At 36.5% G+C, this 27,928-nt stretch overlaps 2 protein-coding genes across 9 annotated transcripts in view; one reads left to right on the top strand and one right to left on the bottom strand.

The window, feature by feature from the left end:
- MYEF2 (myelin expression factor 2) overlaps positions 1-4,090 on the bottom strand; it is a 43,599-nt gene extending 39,509 nt beyond the window's left edge. For both annotated transcript variants that reach the window (XM_032176185.2, XM_032176183.2), the window contains exon 1: positions 3,830-4,090. In XM_032176185.2, coding sequence (XP_032032076.1) covers positions 3,830-3,990 — 161 coding nt within the window. In that variant the 5' untranslated portion in view covers positions 3,991-4,090. The remainder of the gene's footprint in view (positions 1-3,829) is intronic.
- Positions 4,091-4,190: 100 nt separating this feature from the next.
- CTXN2 (cortexin 2) lies at positions 4,191-27,782 on the top strand. 7 transcript variants are annotated; one of them, XM_058428030.1, is made up of 3 exons: positions 4,223-4,399; positions 17,853-17,965; positions 27,342-27,782. In XM_058428030.1, the coding sequence occupies exon 3, from the start codon at positions 27,399-27,401 to the stop codon at positions 27,642-27,644; it is 246 nt and encodes an 81-aa protein (XP_058284013.1). In that variant the 5' UTR covers positions 4,223-4,399; positions 17,853-17,965; positions 27,342-27,398; the 3' UTR covers positions 27,645-27,782. The 7 variants fall into 7 exon arrangements, with proteins under 7 accessions (XP_058284017.1, XP_058284013.1, XP_058284016.1 ...); XM_058428033.1 differs by lacking the exon at positions 4,223-4,399 and adding an exon at positions 6,326-6,341; XM_058428032.1 differs by lacking the exon at positions 4,223-4,399 and adding an exon at positions 14,875-17,317.
- The last annotated feature ends 146 nt before the right edge of the window (positions 27,783-27,928 follow it).

A 27,928-nucleotide genomic window follows, 5' to 3' on the forward strand; every position in this document is an offset into this window, starting at 1 on the left:
CTAGATATCCACATACAAAACAAAATGAAAATGGATTAAAAACTTAAAACATAACACCTAAAACCCTGTAACTCCTAGAAGAAAACACAAAAGCTCCATGACCTTGGCCTTGGCAATGATTTTTTTTTTTTTTTGATATGACACCAAAAGCACAGACAACACAAACAAAAGCAAACAATTCGGACAACATCAAAGTAAAAAGTTATTGCACAGCAAAGGAAACAATCAACAAAATAAAAAGGCAACCTAAGAAATGAGAGAAAACATTTGCAAACCATATATCCAATAAGGGATTAATTTAAAAAATGTATAAGGAACTCATACAACTCAATAGCAACCCAATTAAAAAATGAGAAAAGGATCCGAATAGATATTTTTCCAAAGAAGACACACCAATGGCCAAAAGGTATATGAAAAGGTGCTCAATATCACTATCATCAGGGAAATACAACTCAAAACCACACTGCAATATCACTTCATACCTGTTAGGATGATTTACCAAAAAGTCAAAAGATAGCAACTGCTGCTGAGGATGTGGAGAAAGAACCCTTAGATACTGCTGGTGGGAATATATATTGGTACAACCATTATGGAAAACAGCGTCAGGGGTCCCCAAAAAATTAAAAACAGAACTACCACATGATTCATCAATGCCACTTCCGGGTATACATCCAAGGAAAATGAAATCACTATCTCAAAGAGATATCTGCACTCCCATGTTCACTGCATTGTCCACAATACCCAAGATATGGAAACGACTTAAGTGTCCATTGACAGATAAATGGTTAAAGGAAACATGATATGTATCATATTTTGTGTTTACACAACACATCCACACTGGAATATTATTATTCCGCCTTACAAAAAGAACAAAATCTTGCCATTTGCAACAACAGAGATAAACCTAGAGGACTTTATGCCATGTGAAAAAAGCCAGACTCAGAAAGACAAATACTGCATGATCTCACTTACACACAGACTCTAAAAAAAGTCAAACTCAGAAGCAGAGAGTAGAAGGGTGTTTACCAGAGGTGGAGGGCGGCAAGGGATGGGAAAATGTTCTAAGGGCACAAACGTTCAGTTATAGGATGAGTAAGTTCTGTAGATCTAAGGTACAATATAGTGACTATAATTATTTACTGTACACTTGAAATTTGCTTAAAGAGTAGATCTTAAGTATTTTCAACACCAAAAAATGTGGTAATTATGTGAGGTAACAGATACATTAATTAGCTTGATTGTGGTAATCATTTCACAATTTATTTGTATACCAAAACATCACATTGTACACTTCAAAATATACAATTTTTGTCAATTTACCTCAATAAAGCTGGGGGGAACAGTTCTAGTCTTTATTCCTAATAAAAATCACTCAACTAAAGAACACATTACCTTGTTCCAATGCTAAATATTTTATAGTACCCTAATATAACTCTCAATCTCTACCTACTCCAACGTTATATTTAATTACACATGAATAATAAAGTTATAATAATACTTCTCTTTTCCCTCCTATTCATTTTTAAGAAAAGGAGAGCTAGTATACCATTTGGTGTTAAAAAAGAAGACTACAGTTGGAAAACGGAACTTTTCTAAAGGTGTGAACATGGAAACTAAATTCCCTGTATATGAGTTTCATAAGCATGAAAGTTCACTTCCGCATTTCTTCCACAAATATTTACCAGGCCTTAAGAATACAAAGAAGAATAAGACATAGTGGTCTCCCACCCTCAATAACTATGGATTAACCTCAGCAAATATTTGGTCTCCCACCCTCAATAACTATGGATTAACCTCAGCAAATATTATTTTAATCCTGATGACAAGCAGTACTCTGTTCAATTCCAACCAATATATAATTTGGGGCAATATTATGGTAATTTTTATAATCAACAATGAATTATTTTTATTAAAATCATATAGTAATCAACTCAAGGTTTATGTATTGGGGTTGTTATCCACCCCTACTAGTTCACGAAGTAAAAAAAAAAATGACTAGGTCGCTAGTTTTTCAGTTGGAATGACTCATGCTGGACCATCACATACGTTCTTATGGAATAGACAGTAAGAGAAATCCCTGAGAGTAAATTGGACTCGATTCAACTTCTGGGAAAAAGAGAAGGGGAGAGAGGTGAATTATAAGCAATATGGAAATAATCTGTATTTACTAGTAATATTTCTGCATTTCTTCACCTTATATTTTTCTCTTCCTAAATTAGAAAAGGATTCTTTCTCCACCTTTCTCCGTTCTCTTTTCCTGTCTTGCTAAATCACGATGAGACTTTAGAAGGGATTAGAGAATCTGATGAAGGTTTAGATACCAAACTTCCCCTGTATCAACACTAATCATACCCAAGTATAGGAGGGCTTCTCTCTGTAATTCAAGGCTGCACTTTTTGTTCAGGAGAAAAGGTGGCATGTATACTCGTGTTTACATATGAATAGCACATATTTTTAAGTTTATCATTCAACCGGTTTTCATTTCTATTTTTAATGCCAAATTCCCAAAAGCCCACATTTTGGCAAGCATGGTAGAAAGTGCTTCATTCACTTTCTGGTTCCTCAATTACTGAGGTGCACCATTCTTCATCCAGGAGCAAACTCCACTAAGTTTCAATCTCTTATACCTGCACCTCTATTCTCCTAGAAGATGCTGCCGATCCTGTTCAAACTCATTTGAGAGCAAGAGTGTCAAAGAGCTGGAGAGAGCTACCCCATCTTATCTGCCACCAACTTTTACACAGACTGGTCCAGGTCTTACCATACCATTTCAAACATTCTTATACAAAGGTCAGAAAAGACCTTTCCCTTGTCTATTTTACTGTGAGCATGTATCTATTGCTTTCTGCTCTGAGGCATAACAGAGAAGGAAAAGGATGTTTTCACTAAATTATTAACATACTTTCAACCTCAGCTTTAAGGAGGTAGGCATATGAAAGTAAGCGCTTAACTTCATATCCTCCCACAGGACAAGAACAAAGGGGAGCATAACATTTCCCTAGAACCAGAAATTCTTATGGATTGGGGTCAACTAAATTATTTATAAGCACTGGTGACAGCTGCGACCTTAAAAGTTTTCCTTCATTTAGGAAAAAAAAATCTTAACCATCTATTATACCAAACTTAAGATAATCATACACTGAGCTAAAAAAAAAAAATACTCTCCACAGCTGACGCACATTACCCAGTGGGAAAGGAAGCCACGTACATCGCACATTTCCCTTTTTAAAGTACGTCTAGCCAATTCAAGAGTAACACAACACACAAAGTCTAACAGCACATTATTAAACTTCCTCTCGGTATAAATCAGTTTAAAAATGAACATACACGTTAGAAAACAAGAAAACACTAAACTTGTGAAGCTCAGAAAGAAGCCAGGGATATTCCTTTTAAATATGATCTCGGTGGTTAAGAGGAAATGTCCGATGATGTCATCCCTAGATACTCCCTAGTGATGAACACTAACTACTGGTCCTTAAAGGGGGACCATCTTCCTGCAAACCGTGGCAGTCGCTGAGCTTTTCTCAAAGATTCTTTAACCAAAGTCAGGGAAGAGGGGTGTCCGCTGTCTCGGGCTAGAAATCAGGGAGGAGCGCTGGTCCCCAGGCCCCCAGCCCCGGCTCCCGGGATCGCAGGCGGCCAGGCCTGGGGCGGGCGGGGAAGGGCCTGGGAGCGGCCCAGCTGCACCTGCTCCTCAGGCAGCCGATGGCCAGAGGGCGGGACGGGGTCTGGGGGTGGTTGTCCCCCATCGAGGCCCAGCCCGGCCTCTGGCCCCCCGGCGGACTCCCTGCCCCCACCTCGCCCCGATTCCCGGAGGAAAAGACAATACATTTTAACGCCATTGGAGCTGCTGCTGTGCTGCGACTGCTGCTTCTCCGCCTCCGGGGGGTGCGGCTCTCGCCGCGGCTCGCCCGGCGGCTCCGCGGGCTGCAGGTGCGGGCTGTCGCCACCAGTGGCCCCGGGCACCTCGGCCTTGTTGGCGTCCGCCATCCCGCCGCCGCTGCCTCCGCCTCGGCCGCCTGAGCTGAGGGGCTCCGAACGCGACAATGGCGGCTGCCGGGGAAGCGGTAACGGATCCCGATTTGAAAAGGCCCCGAGCGCTCAGTAACCCAGATCTCGCGAGAACCGGTCGAGACCGGGCGACTGGGAGATAGTGTGTGCCGGGTGCGGGGGGTGGGAGTGCGGGGGGAGGGGAGCCATGGGAGCGGGGGTCAGGGCCGCCGTTGCTGCAGTCGGCCCTACACCTGCCTGGGAGGGCTGGACCAGTCCTGAAAGCCCCCGGTGGTGGTGCCATGTCTGCCCACCAGCCCGCCTGTCGCTTGGCACCAGTGGAGTCTTCGCTTGCAAAGCGGGATTAGACACCAAAGCCCTAACACCCAGACTGTTCAATTCATTCCAGGTAGGGACAGTTAAAGAACACACCACTTTGCATCTTTAAAGACTTCTTGCAAGTCCTCAGACTCCCTTTAGAAATCCTTTGAATTAAATATAAGTCTCTTGCCATTTCAATGCCTAGGCACCCTTCGGACATTCCATAAATAGTTATTGATGACTGATTGCATTTCACCAAAAGGAATGACTTTGAATTTCTTTCAGGATTATTTGTTCTTAGGGGTGAGGATTTCCCATGAACTCAGCTATCAGCTTAGTAAGAGAAGACTGCAGTTTTTCTCTGGACATCAATCAATGTGGAGAATCCATAATTATAAAATATCGTCTACTAGATGGGCTAATAATGGACATTTGAGGTTTTGATTGTGTGTTTATTGTATACTGATGGAAATTCTATATGAAGTAGTTATACACTCTCAAATTTAATTGTCATATGGAGTTTTAAAATATAGTTGTAGATTTTTCCCCCTAAGTATGAAAAGGAAACCCGTTAAATTTAATCAACTCCTAATTCTCAAGTACTATAATCTTTCGTACTGACATAAACTTTTTCAGCTGAAAAGTTTAAATGCCTTCCCAAATGTTTTTTTTTCCATAAAGAAGCAAACATGTACAGTTTAGTTACTTTGCAGAATATCATACACATATCAGTGGTAAAGTTATAGTTCCAAAGTAATACTCAAATAACATAATTTCATCTTCAGCTTTTCAATGTGTAGTTTCCTACCCTCTACCAAAAAATACCAAGTTCAGCTACTTCGTCTCACACACACACACACACACACACACACACACACACAATCAGAACATTTTAATGATGAGAATGCTATTGTAGTTGCTGTATAAATTGTTTCTCATTCAACTCTGAGACATAAGATTTATAATCGCAGAAAGGGCATTCAATTGTGACAGACAAAATCTGGGTTAGAACCCCAGCTCTGCCTCTTTTTGCCCATAACTCCCTGGGCAAGTCACCTCATTTCTCAATCTCTCTACAATAAATAAGGATAGCAATACCGACCTTACAGGATTGAGGTGAGGATTAAAAGAAAGAACTTTATGTAGGAAAAAGTGCAATATGAACATAATGTAATATTACAATTCTCTATCTCCCTAAGCTCAGCAGGGTTTTAGTCAAAGACAAGCCAAGTGATTTTTCCCAGAGCACTAAATTATAAGTACTTTCAAAATAGTCATCATTCTGTTATTCTTTTGCTATTGTTGAACTCAGTATGAAAATTGAACCCCACCATCACCAGTACAATATATTCTTGCAAAAATCCTTTAATCAACTCAATGCAAGATTTTTCTAAGAGGCCTTTATGCTTCAAACAGAGTAGTAGGTACATGAGGAATACAAAAATTAGTACAGCCCTGTTGGGAGAGGGCCAATGTAAAAAGTACTATTTGAGTGCTATAATACAAATAAAAGCAAAGTATAATTAAAAAATTATTTACAAAAACAGGAGACTGGCCCACACGCCTTAGTTTGCCAATTAAAATATTCCATTAAAATATTTATCTTGATTACTGAGTTTTAAATTTTGTACTCAAGACAAACGCCTCACCTGCTATAGCTTAGTCCTAGTCCTGATAAAGAGCAGTGGTTAATTCCTACTGAGAGATTGGTGAGGGCCTTATAAAAGAGATGGATCTCAAAAGACAAAGAATTAAGGCAATTTCTGAAGGGAAGAGAATGATTAATCTTTACCATTCCATCTGACTGCTCAATAGATTGATCTTTCCTTCCTTTCTTGCTATTAATTGCAAAAGATAAAGAAAAAAACTATTAATATTCTGTTGCTGAATTCCATTTCTGTATTTTCTTGTCTTCCTCTCTACTGTTTTGTTTTGTTTTGTTTTGTCTTTTTTGAGCCGGAGTCTCGCTCTGTCGCCCAGGCTGGAGTGCAGTGGCGCGATCTCGACTCACTGCAAGCTCCACCTCCCGGGTTCATACCATTCTCCTGCTTCAGCCTCCTGAGTAGCTGGGACTACAGGCGCCCGCCACCATACCCAGCTAATTTTTTGTATTTTTAGTAGAAACAGGTTTCACCGTGTTAGCCAGGATGGTCTCCATCTCCTGACCCTGTGATCTGCCTGCCTTAGCCTCCCAAATTGCTGAGATTACAGGCGGGAGCCAGAGCACCCGGCCTTGGTTTTTTGGTGTTTTTTGTTTTTTAGTGCATGTAGGTATATTGAAAAATTCTTAAGTGATTCTCAAATTCTTATTTTCCCATGATTCACATTGCAAAAGCATTATCTTTTGCAATTTCACAAAATATATTACTGGTACAACTTCAGATAATCACTTAGTTTTCTTTCTTACAAATTAGAATGCATGTTTATGTGTGTGTACGTGGTGGGGATAGGGGAAAAGCTATTACACATATCTAGAAATCTAATCCTAGAAATTACAAAATATTTTCAATTAATATCTTAATATATGTATCACTTAGGAACTGTATTCATCTGCTAGTAACAATAAGTAGAAATAATAGTGTCTTAAGCAAGATATACATTTTTACTCTCTTAAGTAAAATGAATGCAGAAGGAGCATCCCAGAGGATATATAGTAGCTTCACAGTCATCATGGAGTCAGGTTTCTGCTACCTTAATCTTTCATCATCCTAACGTGAGGCTTCCATTCTTAAGGTTGCCCTATGACCCAAGATGGCTGCTGGAGATCAAAGCACCTTGTCTGCATTGTAGGTCAGAAGGAGTCCAGAAAAGAAGGGACCTATCCAGAAGTCTCACACAACACTTCCGCTTATGGGCGAGAACTTAGTCACATGACACACTCAGCTGTGGGGGAGGTTGGCAAATAATTTGGGGGCTGGGCTTACTGCCCGGGGTTCTGTTACCAATGAAGAAGAGAATGGATGTCATCATTCTTCTTTTTTAAAATTTATTTTGTCTTTAAGAATTAAGTTTTAGGGATAATAATAAAATTTTTTAAAAAAGAAACTAGACAAAAATGGTGGCTAACATTTCTATGGTCACAATAGCTTCTAAAAATACTTCCATATTTGTGCTGATATTCTAGCCCTAGAATTCATAATAAATAGATTACCTTCTCTGCGGGATTCAGAAACTCAAAAAAAAAAAGAATTAAAAGGCAAAGACCAACAATATGAAGTAAAACAAAAAGTATAGTATAATTTTTTTTTTTTTTTTTTTTGAGACGGAGTCTAGCTCTGTCGCCCAGGCTGGAGTGCAATGGCGCAATCTCGGCTCACTGCAAGCTCCGCCTCCCGGGTTCAAGCCATTCTCCTGCCTCAGCCTCTCCGAGTAGCTGGGACTACAGACGCCCGCCACCACGCCCGGCTAATTTTTTGTATTTTTTAGTAGAGACGGGGTTTCACCGTGGTCTTGATCTCCTGACCTCGTGATCCGCCCGCCTCGGCCTCCCAAAGTGCTGGGATTACAAGCGTGAGCCACCGCGCCCAGCCAAAGTATAGTATAATTTTTAAGTCATTTGCTTCACTATATAAATTAAATTGCTGGATTTGAAGGCATGAAGTTTCTAAACCTTACAAAGTAAAAAGTTACGTCTTTAAAGCTTAAAAAGGAATTCGTAACTTTTTAAAATACTATGGGTTATATTTGAAATCTACATGTGTATTTCCCTTTTTATAAAAAGTTCATTCTGTGATGAAAATGTGGACATTGGTTACTATCAAGTAGAAAGTAAAGTTTAATCTTATTCTAACAATTAGCTATTTACCATTCTCTCTCTTCTTCTCTTTTCCTCCTTTCTGTCTCTCTCTCCCTCCCTATCCGTCTATCACCCCCCATACACCCTCATGACACCACAGCTCTGCTTACTTTAGGAGTCCTTTTTTTTTTTTAGCATTTAGCATTCCAAAAATACATCCTATAGAAAGGTCTCTACCAGCTAGCTAAGTGAAGTTTAGAATTAAGACAATTATCTGAATAATCCAGGCAGAAACTCCACTTTTACCTCAATTATTCAAATAATTCAGAAAATAACCTCCATTGCCTTTAGGCATTGCCACTGGATTTCTGTCTGTGATCCTCCATTTCATGAAACTAAACAGCAAAAACTGTACCTTATTACAGCCCTTTTCCTCAAGGGTCACACCATTCCTGATGGCTGCTTTTGAGCCTACTTTGTTGAAAGCTATGATTTTTCAGTAGTATACTAATGTGATATTTTTTCATGGTGTATTGCAAAGTGGCAGATTGAAGTGATTTCATGTTATTATGTTTCAATTCACAAAGTGTTTAAACATGCAGAATATATGTGTGTATATGCAATATGCAGTATGTATATAAACAAGATATATTTCCATGATTTTCATTTCTAGCTATTTTTATCAGTCAGGAAAAGAAAGCTTTTGACTCAGTCAAACACTATAGATGTTTCCTCTAGGAAAGGATTTAATGCACAAAGTCTTAGAGGCTTATACAACAATTAGTAAGGCTGAGAGGGCAAAGGTCCAGGAGCTATTGCTAGAGTTTAAAGTATTAGGAAGAGCAGGAGTCACAAGGAACCATGGCCAAGGATCCCTCTGACCTGTAACAAGGTAAGTCTCAAGACTTCCTTGTGCCCAGAATCTGCTGACTTAACATTCCATCTGCCGTTTGCTGACACCCACAGTTACCTGCAGCCACTACTGAAATTGATGGCTTCTCTTTCCCTTCCTCCTTGCAAATTTTGTAACAGTGCCTCTCCTTGGTAGAATTTAGGTTGAAATACTATTAGCAACAGAGTTTGAGAAATGTCTCATAGGAGACAGAACTTAGAAGGGCGAAAATCATGCTGTGTCAATAGGTAATATTTCGCACAGTTTCTAAACCATTTAGCATGCTTTCTGAGGTACCTACATATGAAGGAGACAGTTACCCTATGTGTGCAAGCATGCTGTAAAAAATAAAATCGGGTCAAATGTTTTAAAATGTGTAAATTATACATAGAAAACAACAACTTATGAACTGAGAGATCTCAAACCAAAAATGCTAAGTGGAAGCTCAGAGGCATGGCATTATAGGCTGGCTTATAAAGCAAAAATGAAACTTTAACTTTTACGGTGACTTGTTATTACCATGGAGGTTTTCAGACAACAGATTGGTTTAATATTCATCATCTTATACCATTTTTGGAAGACAACTTAAGTTTTACTTACAATTTTCAGAGGTATTTACAAGAAATAACCTAAGTTACTCTTACGTGGCCTAACTGGTTTTGTCTGCTCAGAGGATTCTCAAGCCTGGTCTCTATTTTATTTTGTTTTAACAATCCATTCATTCATTGTGTGTGCTGGATTTAAAAATCGCCCGAACTTCTAAATAAGATAAAGTATGTAAAAATACTTGTGACTTATCTTATTCTCTTGACTCCATTAACAAATCTCAATTGTGAGTTCCTTGCAATATCGTTCAGGCTACTAAAGAGACTGCATGGTAGTACTGTCAGTCTAGATGTTCTGACAGTCCCAACGTTACAGAGCAAATGTAGGCTTGCATAAGTGTCCATGTACTTCAAACCAGATTTCTGCATCAGGACTCTGAATATTTCTGGAAACTAGTATCAACAACATTTCTGAAAAATCAAACCTTATTCTTCCCAAGTGCCTTTGCTTTGAACACTATCTAAAGTCCTGGGGACAGTCACATAAGAACTACTGTAGACTAAAAAATTATTACAATTAATCAGTCCTCAAAACATTAGGCTTACATTTTCTCCTCAAAAATCTTCATATTTTTAAGTACTGTTTTAGATAATAGTCACTAACTTCGATTTATTTTATACTGACTTTTAGGTAGTATTGAAAAAGAAGGCCCCTCCTTAGTTCTTTCTGATTGTCTCGTATAGTTGCCTCAAGTGTCTTCACATCTCACCAGATAAATGTTCATTCAGTTTAGCTTTGCTTAAATTATGAGAGGTGTGGCTTTTATTTGGCTAGCCTAGTTTTAGACATCTGATACCAAGTATACAAGTGTTTATTCTTTAACAATGCACAGAACCCTGAAAAAGAAAAATAACTCACATTCTACAAAATCATACATTAAAAATAACTGGCAACTTAAGAAAATGGAAAGATAAGCCACAGACTGGAATAAAATCTTTTCAAAATGCATATCTAATAAAGAACTTATATCCAAAATATATAAAGAACTCTTAAAACTCAACAATAAGAGCACAAGCAACCCAATTAAAGAGTGGAAAAATCTGAACAGACACATAACAAAGAAGATATGCAAATGGAAAATAAGCATATGAAATTATCATTAACATCAGATGTACTGGGGGTTGAAAATTGGAACAATAATGAGAAACCACTATATATTATTGGAATGGCTAAAATCCAAAACACTGACAACACTAAATGTTGAAGATGATGTGGAGCAACAGGAACTCTCATTCATTACTGGTGGAAATACAAAATGATGCTGCCACTTTGGAAGACAGTATGGCAATTTCTTACACAGCTAAATATAGTCTTACCATAGAATCCAACAATCATGCTCTTAGTTATTTGCTGAAACGAACTGAAAACTTATGTCCACACAAAAGCCTGCACACAAATGTTTATAGTATTTTTATTCATAATTGCCAAAAATTGGAAGTAATCAAGATATCTTTCAACAGATGTATAGATAAACTGTGGCATATCCATACAGTGAAATATTATTGAACAATAAAAAATAAATGAGCTATCAAGCCATGAAAAGTCATGAAGGAAGCTTACATGCCTGTTGTTAAATGAAAGAAGCCAGTTTGAAAGGGCAACAGAGTCTATATGACTCTATACATACATTCTGGGAAAGAGAAAACTACAAGACAGTTTTCAGATCAACGGATTCCAGGGGTTTGTGAGGGGAAGAGGAAGGGATAAATAGGGGATATTTAGAAATGTGAAACTATTCTGCATGAAAATATAATGGTGAATATATGACATTATACACCTCTTCAAAACTCATAGAACTGACCAACACAAAGAATGAACTCTAGCGTAAACTGTGTACTTAATTAATAATTATGTAACAAAATTGTTTTATCAATTGTTAACAAATGTACCACACTAATGTAAGATGTTAATAACAAGTGAAACTGTGAGAAAAGGGATGGGAGATATATGGGAACTTTCTGTATTCTCTGACTTTTCTGTAATCCTGAAACTGCTCTAAGAAAATTAAGTCTATTCAATAACAAAAATAACTGGCAATATTTAGGGAAAAAATTATGTTGGAGAAAAAAGTGTAAAACTTACATAACATCACAACCATAGCACTACAAAAACATTTACAAAGCTAAGAAAATGCTAGCACAATTAAAAATAAAAGTTATGATATATATTTCAATATATTTGGAACTTCACAAATTTGTTTGAGTTAAGAAAGAATGATGGGATAAGTAAACTAAAGATTGAGTTACAAAAACAAGGACAAACGCACAAAGATCAGGAAGAATTGTGCAATAAGCATTTTCAAGACAGATCATGTGGTCAAATTAAGCCAAGAGGAAAAAGGAGGAGTGAATGGATGTTGTATATAGGACTACTTTCCTCCACAGCTTACTACCTTCAGCTGTGTTAGTGGACTTAGAGTGCAACAGCTTTTAATTGGTAGTCAAAACATTAATGTATTGGGGAAAATCATGTGTAAAACAGTTGATTTCCACATTCCGTTGACATTCCTATTTGCCAATTATTTTTTAACTGAGTCCTATTACAGAAGCATACATTATGTTAGAAAACTGCTCTTGTTTCTCTATCTTTAGCAGAGCAAAATAACTTAAGCTAATCTCTATATATTATACTGTAGTTATAGCTCACACATTCGTGGAGATTGTGCCCAAGGTACCCTCTCATACTCATTAGATTCACCAGTGAATATAGTAGAGGGCTTAAAGTACACTTTAAATGAAACAATTGAAGGCTTATGGGCAGTAAAACTAAAAGTAATGAAATGAAACTTCATTTAAACAGATCACTCTGAACTGAAACATTTAGTACATTTTTCTTTGCAGAAAAGTTTACCAGAAAACATAGCATCTCATTTTCAATGGGACTCATCAACCAGACCAGCATTAGATCATTAACTACACTAAAGTGTCATCATGCTCAATTCACTTAGGAGTCCACATACTTAGACCATTTCTTCACTGTTGACAAAATCCCACACAGTCATTTTCTAATCAAATCTAATTATCCTATTACTGTACTCTCTAATCCTATTTCAGCACATTCAGCCTTGGCTTAGTTTTGAGATATCAGATGGTAAAAATGACCTAAAGGAAGATCTCCAAGGGGGAAAAAATAGAAAACTAAGAGGGTGATTTTAAAATATGTAGGAGTTGGCCGGGCGCGGTGGCTCACGCCTGTAATCCCAGCATTTTGGGAAGCCAAGGCAGGTGGATCATGAGGTCAGGAGTTCGAGACCAGCCTGACCAACAGGCTGAAACCCTGACTGTACTAAAAATACAAAAAAAAAAAAAAAAAAAAATTAGCCAGGCCTGGTGGCATGTGCTTGTAATCCCAGTTACTCAGAAGGCTGAGGCAGGAGAATTGCTTGAACCCAGGAGGCGGAGGTTTCAGTGAGCAGAGATTGAGCCACTGCACTCCAGCCTAGGTGACAGAGGGAGACTCCATCTCAAAAAAAAAAAAAAAAAAAAAAAAAAAGTAGGAGTTTAAGCCATTCAATACTTCATTGTAAAACAGGGAATGAGATCATGTACCATTCATTTACAGCAGATTTTTTAGTAGGCTCTTTGGATTAACTTGGGATTATAAAAATGAACTTCCAGAGATCCATGTCCATGAATACCTGAGCTGTGAGCAAAACATCTGTATATATGTATTTTTAGGAGGAAGGCATATATTTCTTAGTGAAATTTCAAAATCATTCTTATTCCTCCCCCCAAAACAATGATTAAAACTGTGTATGTAGACAAAAAAGACATGGGTAGATAAAAATAACACTCAAATACATAGGAATTCATTTTTTGAAAAAAAAAAAAAAAGGTTGACTTTTGAATATAGCTAATTACCTAACATCATCTAAAGCCAAAAAGGCATTAGATTAATCTTAAAAAATAGTTAGACCAAAACTAATTTATGTTTGTCTTTAATACATGTTTTAAAATTTCACATTTGAAAGATATGCTATCCAATGTTTGAATCAATAGCAATATTCAAATTAAAAAGCACAGCTACATTAAAATATTTTAGTTAAGGAATAGTAATCAAACCTCAGCCAAACAAGATATAGATTTTTCTGAAAAGTTGAAAGTAACATGTTGGCCTAATAGGTTGAAGAGGTAAAGGTGATCTCACTTTGCAAAAGTTGAGCGCAAGAAGTCAACAAGAGCCAGGATGGCAAGAATTTATGCAAGCTAAATTTTCCTCTGAAAAGAATTCTGAGCTCAGTTTTCAGAGGAAATTCTTGTTTTCAGTTTCCTTGTGACAACCTCATTCTAGAATATATTCATTAGAGTCGGGCTATCATGCTTTCTAAATTCCTATAGTTACCATGTCTTCTAACAAGGTGGACAATTAACATTTCCAATCTCTGAGATAACAAAAAGTCTTAGTCATATAAGGAACACTATTTAGAGTATAAAAATAGCAATAGGGTAACAAAGAGGTTTGAATTTAAGCTGATCTATGATTATATAAACTGAAAAATTTCTTCTGTCATCTTGGCATTTTAATATTTCCTCATTATAGTTTAGATTTTTATCTTCATAGCTAATTAGATGATACATTTTCTGTATTTTAGTATCCTATTTAGAATAAATTTATAAAACAACCATATACACTCACCCAATAATCAAAAAGTAGAGAAATTTATTTATTTACTCCACTTCTGATTTTATGAGGACATTTACATGAGGTCACACATTAAAACAAATAATTAAAAGAAAATAATATTACCATTACCTGAGAAACCAAAATTGCAGTAGTTATGGTGACAAAAACAAAAGAAAAGATATAAAAGGCTTAAGGTCTTATATAGTTATTCATTTTCAGCTGTTAATTTGACTCTGACATCCCTAGTAACTAAAATAAATGCTAACTTTAATTAGTTACATGATTTTCATTGTAAGAACAGAACATACCACTTTACCCTGGGTTGATTTAAGTGAGGAAGAGAGGTATGAAAGTTCAATTCATTAAACTGGTATTGAAAGAAATGCTTTTGGGGATATGTCTATGAAATCTAAATTTCTTAGGCATCTTTATATAAGAAGTAGTAAGTTATATGTTGACCAAGACTTTAGTAACAGCTCTGTAGTAGATATAGAGCAGGTTGTGTAAGCTGGGAGCTGTTTCATGTAGAATTACTGTATATAAGCTGAGAGCATAATGTCAAAGCATAGTAAAGGCAATTCTGTTTGAGAACTTCTAAACAATGCCACCCACATATTTACCTTTCTAATAACTTGGATTCTTCTGAAAATAAATCACAGATGCTCCAGAAGTATAGATAATCCATGTGTGCTTTAGAAAGTCATTCATATGTTTCATGTCTTTCAGCAATTTTTTTTGTAAAAGTTGGGCAGCAGATATTGGCAAGGACCTGAAGTAGAAGTATTCTGTGTTTTATCTTTTTGCAGTTCTTCATCCCTTCTTTGGCAATGGCTAATAAAATAGGAATAGCATGTTAATCTGTGTTTGTATAGAACTTTGTAGAACTTACCATATTATTTTGCCATGTATCTCCTCAAAGGCAGAGACCAAATCTCATTTATCTTTGTATCCCAGCATCTAGCAAAGAAAGTGGAACCTAATGGATTTTTAATCCATTATGCTTTCCTGAATAAGCCATTCTGCAGACTTTTGAGAGCATCATTACCTTTCATATAGCTTGAAAAAGGTCAGGGTCATGCACCAACTAATACCAAGGAAGCAATTTATAATCAATGCTTTCCTCTGGCATCAATTCAGAAACATTAATGGGAAACACTAACAACCTTCAAAATGTAAGCATGTGTGTATGATGTCAATGACATGACAAATCAACATTCACACAAACGATCTATGAAACAAGAACCCTATTCTACCTTTTAAACTAAGTGAGAATTAGATCTGTAATGTCCAGATTTTAAAAATCATCTTCATGGGCATTTACCATGGAGCCATATTTCAAGTCATAAAGTGACAAGTCAAAGTCTCCAACCATGATAACAAATTATTGGAGTGGAGCTCATACATCTGCAGCAGAATCATGTAACTTACTTCTGTTCCCTTGAGCTTGGCCTGCAAAGAGAATGAATGATTGTAGATCATAGTATGGAAATACAGAGTCAACTATACCACTGGTCCAGACAATGTCAAAATCAAAATCAAAGGATTCAAATTCATAAAAAATTGTTCATACTGTACAGATAAAATGTTTACATGATTAGTCTCTGAACTAATTTTGAATAAATTATTTTTGTAACAGTTTGGAAACATACATAGAATAATAGATGGAATAAAATGATCTCCTTTCCAACAATCTATGACTGACTGCATTGCCAGAATACAATATCTCTAGCATCTTGCTACTTTATTTTTATTTATTTATTTATTTTGAGACAATGTCTCACTCTGTCGCCCAGGCTGGAGTGCAGTGGCACAATCTCAGCTCACTGCAATGTCCGCCTCCTGAGTTCAAGCGATTCTCCTGCCTCAGTCTCCTGAGTAGCTGGGATTACAGGCACCCACCACCACACCCAGCTAATTTTTGTATTTTTAGTAGAGACAGAGTTTCGCCATGTTGGTCAGGCTGGTCTTGAACTCCTGACCTCAGGTGATCCTCCTACCTCGGCCTCCCAAAGTGCTGGGATTACAGGCATGAGCCACCACTCCTGGCTGCATCTTGCTACTTTAATTGGTCCCAAAACTAGTAATCTCTGGCATCACCTAGGAATTTGTCAGAAAACACAATCCGAGACCCAACCCCACACCTACTGAATCAGAGTCTGCATTTTAGCAAGATCGTTGGAGATTCATATGCATGTTATATTTCAAGAAGCACTGTTCCAGCCCAGAGTGCTAATAAAGAATGTGGCCCTTGGCAAGCTTAAAAAGGGTCAATAAAACCATGGCCATGGAAATGTCCCTAGAAGAAGATATGTCTTTCAGTCTTTCATAGAGGGCAGTTAGTTCACCTACATTTTAGGACATCTTAATAGTTTCAAATCAAAAAACAACTTTTAAAAAATGTGGTCTTATGTGAACTCCCAGTTATACATTGCCCATTTTTTTGTAAGACCATTACATTTCCTAAATCAGTAAATACTCTAAATAATCATAAAGTTTATCTTCACTTTGTTATTGAATCTAGTTACACTTACATTATGTTTTCAACTTATTTTCTTTAGATGAATGTCCCAATTCTGTATCTACATTTCCCCCAATCACTCACAGTCCAGTAGTTATAAGGTGAATAATTAAGGTTGTAGGGAATCTACCAGTGCTTGCAACTTGTAGGTTCTGGATAGAGTAGCAAAACATAAATAGAACTGGGAACCCTATAACTGAGTTTGTTGAAATGACCAGACCCCTAAAATAAGGATAAAGAGCAAGGTTTCTGTTGTTTTTTGTTTTCCTTTGCTTTGCTTTGCTTTGCTTTGCCTTGCTTTCAATGTCGGTTAGGTTTAGAATCTACATATTCAACACTGTTTCGAAAACGTATCTGGCAGCTATCTAAGGCTTTATCAGAGCGTTTCCTGGCTGCTATTTTGTTGACTTCTAGCTTGTGTTTGGGAGCCAGGTCTCACCACGCACCATTTCAGCACTACGGACAGCGCCTAGGCGCCTTCTCCTAGAAACGGAAGGGGTTTCAGTTGTGTTTGTGTGGAAGAGAGAAGGGAAAGAGTAGAGGAAAAGAACTCCAAACGACACATTCAGTCTCCAGTTAAACTAATACACCTTTCACTCCTGAATTTTCCTTGCCGGATAAGAAGAAACATGTAAGAATTTACTGCCTACTGTTCTACTGAAAACGGCTGTCACCAAAGCACAGCAAAATGCCCGCGGCACAGCCAGGAATGGAGCAAAGAGCAAAACAAGGATTTCAGCAGTAAATCAATTAAACCCTCACTGCCTTAGTAAACAAAGATAGTGATGAAATCTAGTTGCTAACCTTCAGGATTTGTTATGAGAAAAAAAGTAGCGTCTATTTTTTTCTTCCTCTTTTTCTCCCTCTTTTAGCAGAACTGAAGAATAGATAGAGCCTGTTGCTGCTGGAGCTGATTCCCTTCCCCTCCTCATCTCCCACCTCCTTTCAGTCTCGCATACACACACAGATGCTGTCACAGACACACGCGAGCGCAAATATTTACACACTGCCACACCGAAGAAATCCATGCACGTTTTCCTGCAAACACACGCGCGCGCGCACACGTACTTCGGCGGGCGCTCACGTCCTCTGCCTCACCGACAGACACAGACATTTACACTTCTAGGCCAGGAAAGCGCTAACCAGGATCCTGTGACTCTACGCAGGTTCCAGAACACTCCTTCTACATTGTTACTGAACCGATCAGCGAACACAGACAAACGTGCCAACACTTAAGTCTACTGGCTGGACTTCATCTCCATGGCAACAAGCATGGAAGGTGAGACATCGCTGTCTGCGAAGTAACTTTCTCCCCCTTCCCTCCGCATTAACGGACAGCGTTCCAAATGCAGGTCCAGACGAGAAGGATGTCCTCATTCTCTTGTATTTCTGAAGCAAAAGAGCGGGGGGTGGGGCGGTGGGGGAGCCAGTAGGTCTGATAAGTTCAAATTCTAAAGGGGAAACAGCACCCCTAATGCTAGCGCCACTGCTGATGCGGCTGCAAGGCGGGGGAAAAGTGTTGTGTACGTGCAGATTGCTGATGCTTTTCCCATAATGTTTTGTAGGAAGTTTCCATGCTTCTTCGGTTTAGTGCGTAGAAAGAGACCTGGAAACAAACAACGCAGAATGATGATGATGGTCTAGGTTTCTTTAATGAGATATTTGGAGAATTTTCGGACCACGTTTCCCAGTGCGTTGGAAGGATTGAATGTCAGAGTCCTTGAGCCATCCAAAGATTCTCTTAAGAGAGAAATTCTCTTAAGGTTGAAATCTGAGGGTTTAGGGGTGGATTCTGGCAGATCCTAAGGTTTGGGATCTCTGGAAAGCCCTGAAATTTATGCATTTCACCATGATGAAGACATCTAGGTTTGTAATTTAAGGTTTTCCTTCGATTCCAACACATTTGATTCTTAATGATTAACTACCTCTGTGCAGATGTGGTTTCAATAATGATTCTTTTACTGGGATATAATCTTTATATTTTGTGTGGAGTGTGTATATGTATGGAATGGTTCATTATTTTTTAAGCTTGGGTTTTCTTATATGTCTTATTTCATGAAATTATGAATGTCATCATTAGCAGTAGAGATTATTGTATCTAATGACCAGTGCAAAAATACTTTCTACCTAGAACATCATATTCCACTCTAATAGTTATTATTTCAGGTTTATTGTTTGGAATACCATTACTAGAGAAATAAACAAGAGGAAAAACCTATTGATTAAAATAAAACACAGGAGGTTCTTTCTTTAATGGGTACACACTTTTTAACATTAGTTTCTGTAATTGTGCATTGTTGCATGATTAAATGATTTTATCTGAAAGGTGTATTTTTATATCTCTAGTAAGGTTATTTCACAGAAGAAATAAACATCACTAACAATATTCATGAATATGAAAGGCTGCATATCAGGTATAAAAATACTATCATCTTTGCTTAACTACATATGATTTGTATTTACTGATCATAGGAAGACTTTGTTTTTTACTTACTAGTTGCTAATTACAAACCAACTTCATGAGATTTGGGCTATTTGATATCTACAGGAACACCCTTGGCCCAATCTTATGACTCATCAGTACTTAGAAATCTTAGTGCCTGACAATTGCCATGAAGGAAATGTGCTTTCAACCAAGTTACTCATTGCCAAAGTACCTAACCATTTATTCCAGTGAATATGGCTCAAGACAGTATTTTATCATTTGCATCAGTAGTATTAAAAGATGCTTAAATATTTTAATCATTATATATATACTGATCCTGATATTTAAACTGTGCATTGTTGATTTTACCCAATTTTGTGGTATAATATATTTCAAATAATTTTTACCACTACTGAATTTTACATTCTACTTATTTTTGAAAGTTCATTTTTTCTTAACTGTTTTCATATGGATTTTTTAAATATATGGTTTTGTAACTTAATCTAAATTTTCTCAGATTTCTTTCTTTTTCTATTTCCCAGTAAACAGGATATTAAGATGATGCTTCTCCGGAGCTAGGCATAACAGTGTCTGTTGTGAAGAGCTCCTCCAGCAATTAGAGAAAGTGAAAATGCATATTTTATCTAAAATTGTTGAGTATTTTGAATACCTTAGTAATTGTGAATGAATCAGCTTTATAACTGGAGACTTTTTAACAATATTTTGTTATTAACAATATTTTCATATCATATTATGCTCTATATCAATAGAAAAGCAGAAGACTTGGCACACTTAACAGTATATTCTCAAAAACTTTGGATTTGGTGTTGAAATGAGACAAGTAGTTCATTTCACAGAGCAAGTAAAATGGAAAGTTTGGCCAATTGTTTGAAAAATTTAGGCCTGAAATACTGATCTTTCAACTGCTACATATATGGTTTAAATTACCAAAACCATCTATTTGCTGAACACATTGTTAGGCAATTGCTTAACTTTTTACTTCTATTTGCTTGTGTAGGCACAGCCTGCAGCAATGGACAGACTTTTTAATCAGCCTTTGAATATTACTTTTTCAGTTGCTCTCCTTGACCTGTATTTTGTTTTCATCTTTAGTATAAAGCATACTTTTATGATAAATATAAAAGCCTGTTTTCCCTTTTAAGATATTAATAAAACATTTGTTCTTTCTCAACCCATTTTTTTTTGTTAAAAATGGAAATTTTATAGTTCTTTGAATCCAGGTAAATTTACATAGCTCTTCCTTTAAAAACTGAATATGCAGTCATGTCTTCATTATTGGAAGTGATTCATCATATGATTTAACTTTCTGTACTGACTAAGTAAAACATTTTCTGTCAAGTTTATTTACCACCTGACTCCATTTTCTCATTACCCCTCGCTCCTATATCCAATTCAATTTAGTGTCCCTCCTAGACTCTCAACTAAATTTTTATCATGATGAAATAATTCTGAATGCCAACCATAAGACCCTGTTTTTCAGTGCTTAGTTTCCATCACCACTGCAGAATTTGACACTGTTTGCTAATGCCTCCTTCTAGAAACTCTAGTCTCCTTTATTATAGGTGAACTTTCTGCTACAGATTTACTAATGATTCATCTTATATAACTCCACTAGGAGATCCTCCTTGTAGGGGAGGCATTCCTTGAAGTTCCTTGCTAGGCTTCTTCCATCTTTAATCTTTTCTGGTAACAGAAAACAGACTTTAATGGAATTACAGTAAAATTGCTCTCTGGATCAATCTACAACAAGTCCATCTGGCTTCCTACAAGATAATATTTCAAATATTTGAGTCTACCTATTGTCTTCCTTGGTCTTCCCTTTCCTAGGCAAAACTCAACAATTCTTTTCTTCTCTTTAAGTTTTGAGCTGCAAATATTTCTATGTACTGGGCTCTCTCCATCCTGGATAGTCTTCTACACAAACATTATTTGACAACAATACCTGAAAATATTCTCCCCATCAAAAATTTTATGCTACACAAAATGATCTGGATTAATTTATTGAAAGCTGACAATTGAGTGCCTACTATGCACCACACATGAGTACTACAAATTCACCAGGTCCAGAAATAAACTTGTCATTTACTTTCTAAGTCTATACTTTGCTCTTATTTTCTTTGTTTTGATTAATAAAAACACTATATTTACACTTGTCCGAGCTTAATAGTGTAGAGTCATCTTTGATGCCTCTCTCTCCTTGGGCCCACTACTTTCCAAATCATATCCCTCCTACTTTTCTAAATATCTTTCCAACCTCTACCCTCTTCCATACATCTACTCCCTAGTGGAGACCCTCATTGCTTCTGACCTGAACCATTTCTTTCCCATGATGCTGTCTCCCTCAAAATTATGTCTATTTCAGCCTCATCATCAAGCCACTCAGCCTCTAACCAAATTAATTTCAAACTCTTAGCCTGACAGTCAAAATATTTCACAATTTGGCTCCAACCTACATTTCCAACGCTTTGTTTCCCATACTCCCCCTTGCCTGTACCAAATTGCTCACTGTGCTCTAAAAAAATCCAGTACTTTTCTGCCTTCATATTTATTGTCATGCTCTTTTCTTCTTCACAGATCTGAATCATTCTGTCTCTCAAGACTCAGTTTAAATACAACCTCTTGCAAGAAAAACATTCCTGATCCCTCAGTGGGTGAAATCTTGATTTCATCTAAATTTGTTTATCCTTTTTGGATCTTATTTTTTTTCACCAAGATGTTGAAGATAATGTCGACACTATGTGGGTGTTGTGGGAATAAAATAAAATAATATCTGTAAAGCAGTATTTGATACACAGTAGATTTTAAATGCTAGTTTGCTTCCTCTTCCTTTTTTATTGCTTTTTTAGAAGCCTACGTTGTTGTTTCTTTCCTTGTGTGTACATGGCTCTTCTCCATTACTAGTTGGAATCTTTCTGAGTAGAGGAGTCCATGTCTACTAGAGCATACTAGCAACCCAATAAATATTTTTCAATGAAAGTATAGTGAATATATGCAGTGTTACTTTATATGTGGCCTGACACATTATAATAATGTTATTACTTTCTGTCGTTTGCACCCCCATTCAATTTAAGACATTTGTTTTTATAAGCCACCACCTCGTATCGTTGGCTCAGGCTAACTTGACTAATTGCAGCTTACAGATTTATTTCAAATGAATTGCCAAGTCATCATCTCCCCTGTTTGGAATTGGTGCATCTCCTTCCCTCCCACTTAAACAAAGGGCTTTAGAAGTGTTTCCATTAAATTTTATGTTCTAGCTTCAACCCAGAATTCTAGGCATCAGAATTGTTTTGAGTCTTTTTTCCATGTGCTATCATATTTCCGCCAAGCTTTGTCAAATTCAGTAAGCTTCACTTCAATATCTTCAACTTAGTCACTGATCAAAAACACTGAAAAGTATGTGTAGATTAAAGTGAAACCTTTGTAATACCACACTGGAGACCCATGTCCATGATTACAGAACCCGATATTTATTAGAGTAGTTCAGATCTATGAATCTACATAAAAACACTATTATCCAGGCATATCTCATATCTTCCCCACAAAGATATCATGGGAGACTGTTAAATGCATTGCCAAAATAACTAAACCATGTCCATGCTATTTCTCTGATTCATCATATTAGTAGCAAACTTTTGAAAAGGAAGTGAATTGGCATTACCTATTAAACTCATGTTAACTTTTAATGACTTCTTAAATACTGACAAATTACTTGTTAAATAATTAATTATGGGTTTGCAACAAAGATCAATTCCGAGTTGCCAATATATAATTTTTACAATTCCCCCTTACTCCTCTTGAAAATTGAGACATTTGTCCATGTCCTTACCTCTGGCAGCTTTTTCATGGTCTGTAATTTCTCAAAAGTCTTGAAAGTATATCTCCAAGTTATAAATTGTCTGATCATGAGATTTTTAACTGATTTAATGTGGCTAAACATTATTCTACTAAAGTATTATCCGCTTACATTGTTTGATTTTTTTTTTGTCATTTCTAAAGCCCATTCTACATTGGTTAAAAAGACAGAAGTAGATTAAGTAGTTCTGCCTTTTTTTTGTTATTTGATAGCATTAAACCATCTTGTACAAATAAAGGGCTTAATCTTATATTGGTCTATCTCTTGATCTGAACATATGGTATGTGAAACCCTTCCACCTCAAACCCTTTGTAAAAGCTGTTTCCACAAATTTCAAATCTATTCCTCCAAATAGTTTCATGGTTCCCTTCTAGACATCATTCAGGGCAAATATTGTCTCCTTAGGGAAGCCTTTGCTGACCTCTTTAACTAAAGGAGTGCCACTTATCCACCATCACCCTCTTTCTGCTTAATGTGCTTTGCTTTCTTTCATAGCCTTTATGACTATGAGTACCTAGTATAATATATAGATATGGATATATAGAGATAGATATTTTTAAATAATTGTGTCTGTCTTCACCACTAGATGTAACCTTCAGTTTGGCAGGTGCACATTGTTATCTAGTTCACCACTGTACTCTAGTACCAAGAAAAGTGCTGACATCTAACAGATACTCAATATACATTTGGTTAATGAATAAATTAAAATATTGTTATATGTTACCTTAAGTTCATTTAGCTCTTTAGATTTCTTAACAGCATTCTGAAAGTTTTTGGTCACTTCTCAGCATTTTCTCTAGTTATACTGCATTGCTCCTATATTTGTACCAATAATAGAGACACAGAGTGCTTATAAATTATGTTTAAAGCCATGAAATAGCCATTCATCTATTCCTCCAAGGTAGTATAAAAATGGTGACTTTGTTTATTCATTAACAGTGACTCTGCATATCTACTCATTCTTTATGCCCTTACCTGATTCCAAAAGCCTTTGAAGTATCTTACAATACCTTCTTAGTTAAGGGTAACAGTCAAGTAATGTAGAGGGCAGGGACAGAGGAAGAAGGAGTAATTATACCAGAAATCTTAAGCTAACCAATGTCACTACAGTTGAATACAAAATTTAACCTTGTACTTCCTGGCACAAACTAATGCCAAAATATATGATGGCTATATACCTTTCCTTAGAAAACAAAAGGCAACTCCCAAGGTTGTTAGGAAAGATCTGTTTTCTCCATCTTTGAATACTAAAAATGATGTGAGTCTGAGAATGCTAAGTAAATTTGATAGAAAAGAACAAAAACACTGAACTCTGAAAGAGCTACTGAGTTTTTATACTTATTTTCAAATCCAATTTTTGAAATCAAATAAAAATTTTCTTTTTCATTTTAACTAAATGTATTTTCATGCTTTTTGGATATCTAAAAACTAGAGTTTTGTACAAAACTTTATTTGAAGGACTTTATTTCTCAAAAAATATATTCTTCAATATATTTAGTTTAATTCAATTAAAATATTTATTGAATACCTACAGTGTGCTGGGAACTGTGATCACTATGTGAGAAGTAATTAATTTCCCTTTAAAAATGATAAATAACTCATTAATTTACATATCATCTAAGGCTCTAGGAACAAAGTATTATTTGGTGTATGATGGACATATTATATTCTAAAGAATAAAAGGATTTTGTTTGTCTAACTAGGAAGATGCCTTGTTTTAAACTAATAGTGACAAATCACAAGAATGTTTTATTGCTGCCTCTAAAAAATGCCTCTTTTTGTTGGTTTGTTTGGTTGGTTAGTAGGTTTTAAGAAAAATAAGAGTGTAGTGGATTAATCACTAGTTAAGAGCCAACAGACTTAACTCCTCCAACTATCAGCTATGATACTGTGTCTGTGACTACATTATGCATTTTCAAAACACCCAAATAAATTTAGCTAACATCATAACTATAATCAGTTTAGGCTACTGCTAGATGATAAAGAAAAGAACTAGTTGAAAAATGAACAGATCATTAAAACTGCCCAGCTGCTTTAACTTTTGTGATGTCAATTGTTAAAGGTTGGGTTCTCCAGAAGCCAGACTCTGAGACAGAGGTTAGTTTGCTGAATTTTTATTGAGGACTGTCCTTGGGCTCAGCACCCATGGAAGAGTGGGGAATTAACCAGGAGTGGCCAGAAATTGAACTGTGCTACGGACCCAGTGACAGTCTCCGCTGACCCCATATAGAATTCTGAAGCTAAAATAGTTTTTTAGAGTTGTCCCCCTTTGACACAAGATGGTCATGCCTTTATACTATTATATAATCAATGATTGAATATGGTCTTCCCTGGGAAGGGCCATGACTTTGGGTGAAGCAGCTCTCTGCAACCGAAGCAATCGGTGAAAGGGGCTGACAGCTGAAGACTGTTTGCTGGCAACGTTCTTTGTTGCTGAGCAACAAGTCCTTCACTGAAGGAAATCTATTGGGAAACCACGGTGTCCATCAATAAACCATGTTTATTGCCTCCTCTTACCTACATATCCCCTGAAATATCCACATGTTGTAGCCCAGCAAGGTTATGCTCTAGTAAAAAACTAAATGAACAAGTTAGTTGGCTGAATCATCTCCTTGGTCCAACATCTCCATAGAGAAACATCCTGCTATTCAGTTTCTCCATCCATTAAATAAATGATCCAGTGAGTGTATGGATCTTAAAAAATGGTTTTTAATTGACAAAAGCAAGAAAATTAGACATTTAGTCAGCAAAAGAAGTTCCAGCTAAGTCTCAGAGTCATTAGAGATTCAATCCAGTCCTCTATGCCTTTTACAGGATAAATACTACAACAAGAACTCAATCTTCAGGAAGATCATTCTCAGCCAATAAGTGTCCCTATATTTAAAAAACTAAAGTCTTTTCACCACACTATATTGATTAGGACAAAAAATGACTTAGTGGAAAGAAACTCAACAGGGGTTTGAACAATATTTTTTCCCTTTACTAAACAAAAAAATCAAACAATGAACATAAGCCATAATTATTGAATGTTTCTGCCACTTAAGGTTTGAGGATAGAGCTTTTTTGTAATCTAAATCATTATAAAACAAAATATTGATTGATATTAGTTGGTGTATTATTTGCAGAATAACTTTGAAAGCTTACAAGGCCTGCTTTTATTACTCTCTTTCTTCATTCCTTACCTCCCATCCTTTATTCTGTCTCAGTTGTTTCCTGAAAATTCGGTCCAAACAAATCTCAAGGGTCAGTAATTTTAATAAATATAATTCTTGAAAATTATCAGAAAAAGCAACAATAAAAAAGAAAATACCAACAGTCTATTGTTTGCAGTTATTGGATGAAAAGCTATTTGGTGACAGTCCTCTCAAAAAAGGTGGCTGTACATTAGTAATTATTTGATTAATTAAATTTATCTTTATTTGTAATTAATTCATTTAACTAACTTAAGACATCAAATAGGAAAAAAACCTATTTTGTTTCAGTCCAACATATACTTTCTGAACACTTTAGTGGTAGTTTTAGAATCTCAGCACAATAGGGACTTAGGAGTGGAAATCTTGTTGGGAGGGAGACTGGGGAGCTTGTCTTGAAGTTGAATTTGCAGAGAAAGCATGCTGTTTAACTTGGATTTTATGTTTACTTAGAGTGTTCTGAAAGCTAATGGAGATGGCAGGGAGGTGGCTAATGGCCATAGCCACTGCTGCTTATTACTTGCAAGCTGCTCTGTTGGGCACTGCCTGCATTAATGTAATTTTAAAAACATAATTCCTCTCTTTAAGAAATTGACACTTAGTGTATCCAGTGGTAGTGAAGGAAAAAAATGTAAATACATAGATATAAAACCTAAGGGGATGAAAAAGAAAGATGTCATTATATCTGTTTAAAAGGATCAGAATCTATATCTGTCAAAATGGCACTGGAAATAGACCTTGAAGTATGGACTTTAAACAGCTTGAGCGGCTTACATGCTATGATTGTTTATATTATCTACCTACACGTGCAAATATGAGGTGAAAATTAGATGACAATTCAGATCAAAGAAGCAGCTATCTAACTGTCTAGCAATGAATCAAAAGATTTTAGGGCTGATAATTTGAATATTCACCTTCATACTTGACTTATTTAGAGTATGTAGGCACAGTCTTATATGTCCACAAAGGAAATTCTTCAATTACAACATTTAGAAATAGTACCTCCAATGCTAATTTGATTCTAATCTGTATCTGATGATGTTTTCAAACAACTTTTGTAAGTTAAGTCAAGAAGGTTTGAAAAATGTCAGATTTTATTAAGCAACATCCTACCCAATACCATACAAAGGTAAAACTAAACTGAGTCCAATTTTGTACCTAGGCAAAGAGTTGATTCCAGAAGGAATTGTGAAGAGCCACAACAATGTGCCAGTGAATAATGAGTAGTACCTACTGTGGCAACTCTTCAGCTAAGATGAGTGTCAACGAAGTATCAGCTTTCTCATTGACTCTGGAGCAAAAAACTGGCTTTGCTTTTGTTGGGATTTTGTGTATCTTCTTGGGACTTCTTATTATCCGATGCTTCAAAATCCTGCTAGACCCATATAGTAGCATGCCTTCCTCTACATGGGAAGATGAAGTTGAAGAGTTTGATAAAGGGACATTTGAATATGCACTCGCGTGAGAGTTCCAGCTATATGGTTTTTATGGTTGCGCCATTGGGACACGTTCTGGATACAATTGTAATTACCTTGAGTGTGTGGGAGAGAGGCTCATTTTGTTCAGCGAATTCAATAAACATCTGTGACTAATTTCTTCACCATACTGTGTAAATGATAAACTATTGTTGGGATTCGTCACTTTCCTCTCTTCCCACTTAGAGGTGTCCAATGAATAGAGCATAAGGATGGCTGCAGCCATGTTTACCATCTTTATTCTTATCTTGAACAACTGCCTTGAATTTCTGCT

The sequence above is a fragment of the Hylobates moloch genome, unplaced genomic scaffold, assembly GCF_009828535.3.
Source record: "Hylobates moloch isolate HMO894 unplaced genomic scaffold, HMol_V3 SCAFFOLD_14, whole genome shotgun sequence".
Lineage (NCBI taxonomy): Eukaryota > Metazoa > Chordata > Mammalia > Primates > Hylobatidae > Hylobates > Hylobates moloch.

Bases quoted from the DNA above. Each gene is read 5' to 3' on its own strand.
- CTXN2 (XM_058428034.1), top strand. From the start codon at position 27,399: ATGAGTAGTACCTACTGTGGCAACTCTTCAGCTAAGATGAGTGTCAAC.